This window comes from Lepus europaeus, chromosome 5, assembly GCF_033115175.1.
Source record: "Lepus europaeus isolate LE1 chromosome 5, mLepTim1.pri, whole genome shotgun sequence".
In the NCBI taxonomy this organism is placed as follows: Eukaryota; Metazoa; Chordata; class Mammalia; order Lagomorpha; family Leporidae; genus Lepus; species Lepus europaeus.
In genome coordinates, this window is record NC_084831.1 from 34,930,533 (window position 1) to 34,935,857 (window position 5,325).

The 5,325-nt window shown below is 58.0% G+C and overlaps 1 protein-coding gene across 1 annotated transcript; it reads right to left on the reverse strand.

Moving 5' to 3' along the window:
* Positions 1–758: 758 nt before the first annotated feature.
* Positions 759–4,891, reverse strand: C5H1orf210 (chromosome 5 C1orf210 homolog). Its single transcript, XM_062193303.1, has 4 exons — positions 4,606–4,891; positions 2,645–2,720; positions 1,775–1,883; positions 759–1,656 (listed from the first exon to the last, which is right to left on the reverse strand). The coding sequence occupies exons 3-4, from the start codon at positions 1,791–1,793 to the stop codon at positions 1,334–1,336; spliced, it is 342 nt and encodes a 113-aa protein (XP_062049287.1). The 5' UTR covers positions 1,794–1,883; positions 2,645–2,720; positions 4,606–4,891; the 3' UTR covers positions 759–1,333.
* Between the last annotated feature and the right edge of the window lie 434 nt (positions 4,892–5,325).

Here is a 5,325-nt window from a genome sequence, read left to right on the forward strand (position 1 = left end):
CCCCTCTTCCAGGCCAGCTCTCTGCTGTGGCCAGGGAGTGCAGTGGAGGATGGCCCAAGTCCTTGGGCCCTGCACCCCACGGGAGACCAGGAGAAGCACCTGGCTCCTGCCATCGGATCAGCGCGGTGCGCCGGCAGCAGCGCACCTACCGCGGCGGCCATTGGAGGGTGAACCAATGGCAAAGGAAGACCTTTCTCCCTATCTCTCTCTCTCACTGTCCACTCTGCCTGTCAAAAAAATTAAAAAAAAATTAATTAAAAAAAAAAAGATTCAAATACAGGGGGCAAAGGGCCAGCGCTATGGCACAATGAGCTAAGCGCTTGCTCATGCTGCTGGCATCCCATAGTGGAGTGCCAGTTCAAGTCCCAGCTCTCTGATCCAGCTCCCTGCTAATGTGCTTGGGATGGCAGCAGGAAAAGGCTCAAGTGCTTGGGTTCTTGCCACTATGGCTACAGTTCTTGGCTCCTCCTGCCTAGCTCAGCACCTGCTGCTATTGGCATTTGGGAAGGAAACCGGTGCATGGGAGACTTTTCTCTCCCTATGTGTGTCTTTCCCTTTCTCGCTGTCACTCTGTCTTTCAAATAAATAAATCTTTAAATAAAGTAATAAAATAAAACCAAGGAGCTCCTGGAAGGCATCCTGCAGGTGGGGACGCCTGAGCAGCCACTTTCCAGCTAGATTGATGAGTTCCAGTCCAGGAAAAATGCAAATGAATGTTTTGTTTCTATTCAAAATGAAAACAGATTTATTAACCCTCTGAAAAACATAACCAGATTACCCACTTCATTGATGGGAAAAAGTTCAAGAGGAAACTGGGCGCTGGCTTCCACCTGCTCACTCAGCATCACCTGAGCACATCTGCAAGGCAGGCAGGTCAGGGGCCACACGGCACCTGCCAAAGATTTGGGAGAAGGGCAGTCTGCACTTGATCTTAGCCAAAAGGCCGAGAAGCAATAAGAGAAGGGCGGTCTGGACAGCAGGACAACATCTGGACAGGAGGACAATGGGCACAGAGGTGCGTGGCAAAGCTACAGGGAAGGGCAGGAGAGGGCAAAGACTGAGCTAAGCAGAGAGTGAAGCAGGCCAGAGAGGCCCCACCCAACATTTGCTGGGCTTTGTCCTGAGAACTGTGGGGAGTCATCGAAGGAGAGAGCCTTTGCCGCTTCGGTGGCTAGGGTCAGGAGCGGGCGGGCTGCTGTGCCCCCCATCTGCCTTTGAGCCCTGGACACCTCTGTCCCCGAGGCTTGAGGCTCGTGCGTGGTAGTATCCGTGGTATCCAACTGTCCTTACGTTGTCAGGCGCCGAGGGCAGGGGGAGTACCCAAGATCAGGGCTCAGAGGGAGAAGGGGTCCCTGTTGCCCTCTGTCCCCAGCTCGCCGGCTCCCGGCTGAATGTAATTGTCCTCGATGAAGCCATCGTCATCTTCGATCTCACCCACCTCCGGGCGGCGGTCCCCTCTTGTCCCGGGCAGCGGGCGGTGCTGGTAGCTGGCACGGTAGCGGCGGCACAGGTGGCATTTGGCAGCAACTGCGACAAGGACAGAGAGGACCACGGCCCCCAGCACAACCCCTACCAGCACAGGCCATGCCCGGCCCCCAGAGCCTGGTCCGGCGGCTGTGGCTGATGCTGTGGGGAACTCCGAGGGCCCCACTTGGGCTGCAGAGAAAGGGGCAGTATTATGGGTGGGTCCCGCAGGAGGGTGGACGCAATCTCCCACAATCCCAGCACCTAAGGGGAACCCGCCCCTCCTTAGCCACCTTCCACTGCCACTCACTCTGGTTTGCCTCATTCATGGAAGGGCTTGATGATACTTTTGCCTCTGCCAGAAAGAGCCCAGGCTCCAAGGAGGCCCCCAGACGCCAGGCACCCCCAGAGGACAAGTCCTGGAAAAAAGACATGGGTGCCAGTGTCACACTGGCCACAGGCACAAACTAGAGCACTACACAGACGCTGGGGACCAGAGAGGACCCAGTGACCCTACCCCCTGTCCACAGAGGGGCGACAAGCTGAGTAGGGACTGTGACAGCCCAGCCCTAGAAGCTGCTTAAACAAAAAAAAAATTCTAGAATTTGCAAGCCTATGATTCAGGGGCCAGGTAGTGTGCTACGAAACCCCACCTTATTGATGAGGGCTCCAAGGCCCAGGAAGGTGAGCTGACTCCACCAAGGTCCCAGGATTCAAACCCAGGTCTCTGATACTACAGTCCACTGCCCAGCAGCTTTGCTGCCCACAAACTGGGGGCGGGAGGAGGGGCAGAGGCAGGCTCGGCTCCCAAGGGGCAGCACTGGGCCTCACCTGGAGTCACCCAGCAGCAGCAGAGACCTCACACATAGGCGGAGATGCAGGTGCCCGCCTAGGGCAGGCCTCCCAGGCTGGCCTCTGCTCCTGAGTCCACAGCCACCACTGCCCGACCCGTCCACTCCCCTGTATCCTCAGGAGGCCCACCATCTGCCCCCAGAGGGAGACAGCCACGTCAGGGACTGTCCAAAGAGGAGTCCCTGGATTAGGAAATTTTCTGGATGAGAATCACCTAGGGCTGGGGGTCCCTAGAGGAGGACCACCTGGAGGAGGCTCACCTGAATGGGGGCAGGGGGCAGGGGGCAGGGAAGGAGTACCTAGAAGAGCATCAAGGTGAGAGAAATACCTGGAGGGGGGACAGCTGCGGTTGGGGAGTATCTGCAGGTGGAGCACCTGACTCAGAGGAGTCCCTGGGGTGGAGCCTAGGAGAGAAGCACCTGGTTTAAGGGAGACTCAGCCACATTCTTCATGCAGCTACTCCCTGCCTGTCCTCAAGCCCATCGGCTGTCCCTGCACACTTCTCTAGAAGGCCAATGCCCCCTGCTGAGTGCAACTGTCTGCATTTGGTACTGGCGGTTCTCTTTCTTTCTTTCTTTCTTTCTTTTTTTTTTTTTTTTTTTTTGACAGGCAGAGTGGATAGTGAGAGAGAGAGACAGAGAGAAAGGTCTTCCTTTTTGCCGCTGGTTCACGCTCCAATGGCCGCTGCGGCCGGCGCACCGCGCTGATCCAAAGCCAGGAGCCAGGTGCTTCTCCTGGTCTCCCATGCGGGTGCAGGGCCCAAGAACTTGGGCCATCCTCCATTGCCTTCCCGGGCCATAGCAGAGAGCTGGCCTGGAAGAGGGGCAACCGGGATAGAATCCAGCGCCTCAACCAGGACTAGAACCCGGTGTGCCGGTGCTGCAAGGCGGAGGATTAGCCTGTTGAGCCACGGCGCCGGCCCTGGTACTGGCGTTTCTAACCCATCTCTCCCAGAGCTGCCCTGCCCAGCCGGGCTGCAGGCAGATTCCCAAGGAAACAATTGAGCATGAGGCCAGGCCACGGCCAAACCCCCCACCCCCTCCAGACACTGCACCCCCTACCTGGTTTGAGTCCAGAACCCTCAAGGCCTAATCAGACCTCTGTGCCTGTGAGACTGTCCCAAGGTCCCCTGAATTGGCCCCAGGCAACAACCAATCCGGCTTTGAGATGAATGGGGGGAGTGGGGAGCGAGGGTGGACACACAGAAGGAGAAGGCATAGGATGGAGAGGTCAAGTGTCATTCATCATTGGCAAGCATGCACTGGCTGCCTCCTGTGAACCTCACCTCCCCGCTAAGTTCTCAAAAAAATGAGAGTTTGGGTGGTGGGCATTTGGCATTGCTGCAGCACAGCGGATTAAGCAGCCACCTGCAATGCCTGCATCCTATATGAGCACCAGCCTCATACAGCACGGCTGCTCCACTTCCGGCCCAGCTCCCTGCTAATGCACCTGGGGATGCAGCATGAGATGGCCCAAGGGTTTGGGCCCCAACCGACCATATGGGAGACTGGGATGGAGTTCTGGGCTCCCATTTTCAGCCATTTGGGGAATGAACCAGCATTTCTCTCTCTTCCTTCTCTCTCTCTCTCTCCCTCTCCCTCTCTCTCTCTGTAACTCTGCCTTTCAAATAGAGGAACTTTTTTTAAAAAATGCCTGTTTGGGACTGTCACCCTATGTCAGAATGCTCCCAATTCTAGCTTCCTGCCAATGCCCACCCAAGGAGGGGGCAGATGATGGCTCAGGTACTTGGGTCCCTGCCACCCACGTGGGAGACCCAGATGGAGTTTCTGGCTCCTGGCTTTGGCCTGGTCCAGACTTGGCTGTTGCAGGCACTGGGGAGTGAAACAACTGATGAGCCCACTCTGTAATACAATCTGTCTCTCTCTGCCTTTCCAATAAATAAATTTAAGTGAAAATCTGTCCCACTGAAATGAATGGAATCAACTGATGTTTCTAAAATTCTATCCCTTTCCTCCTTGCACTGCCCCTGTGAATTCTTTTCAAGGACACACACACACACACACGCACGCGATAACCTTCCAAGGGCACAATGTACTCCCCAAAAGGCCTGAGCTCTCAGTCCACCCCCCTGCCCTTCCCCCCACCCCACCCACCCCCACACGGTCTGTCACCCCACCCCTCAGGTCACACTTTTCTCCAGGGACAAACACTCCCCCCCACACACGCACACACAGACACACATTTCCTGCTCCAAGGAGCCCGTGGGGGATCTGTGTAGAGCCTGGGACCCCCTCGCCGGCCCCCCAATGTCTTTCCCTCTGCTCCCACCTTAGGAACTGTGCACAGTCCGCGGAGGTGGCTTCCGGCTGGGCCGGCAGAACCTGGACAGGTGGGCGGGCCGGCAGCGCGGCTAGACTCCACCTGGGGCGGCGGTGGGCGGGGCCTAGACTGCGGGGGAGGGGAGGGCCGGCAGCACCGGGCGCTTCCAGCTGGGAGAACTCATGCAAGGAGCTCGCGGGTTTGGGCCCAGAACCGCCTCGGTGCAGGCCCCACCCCCACCCCAGGGTCGGATCGGGAGAGGGTCCAGTCGCCTCTAAAAGGTGGAAGTGGCAGCCGGCAGCTGCTCAGGCGAGTGGCCCTGATAAACAAGCACATTTCCGGCACAAAGTCCAGGGTAGGAGTGGGAGCTCTGCAGGCCTGCGAAGCCGGTGGGCCGGAACCCGAGGGGAAGGGGCGGGCATTCCTCCCAGGCAAAGCCAAGGAGGGACCAAGGACACTCCGAAATTGCCTGCGAACACGTGTGTGAGCCCACGTGAGCTTACCTGGGTGGGGGTGGGGCTCACGGCTTCCTCTGGCCCGCGAGGCCCCTGTCACCCCAGCAGCAGTCTCCGGCTCCCTTTGACCCCATTCCTCCTCCCAGGGCCTGGTGCTTCCTTGTCCAGTTCAAGAGTCACCTTCCCCGAGCCCTCCCTCTGCCCTAGCAAGCCCTGCCCCTTCCAAGGCCAGAGCACCCCCGCGCCTGGAAACGACTTCTTCCCGCCCTGCCTC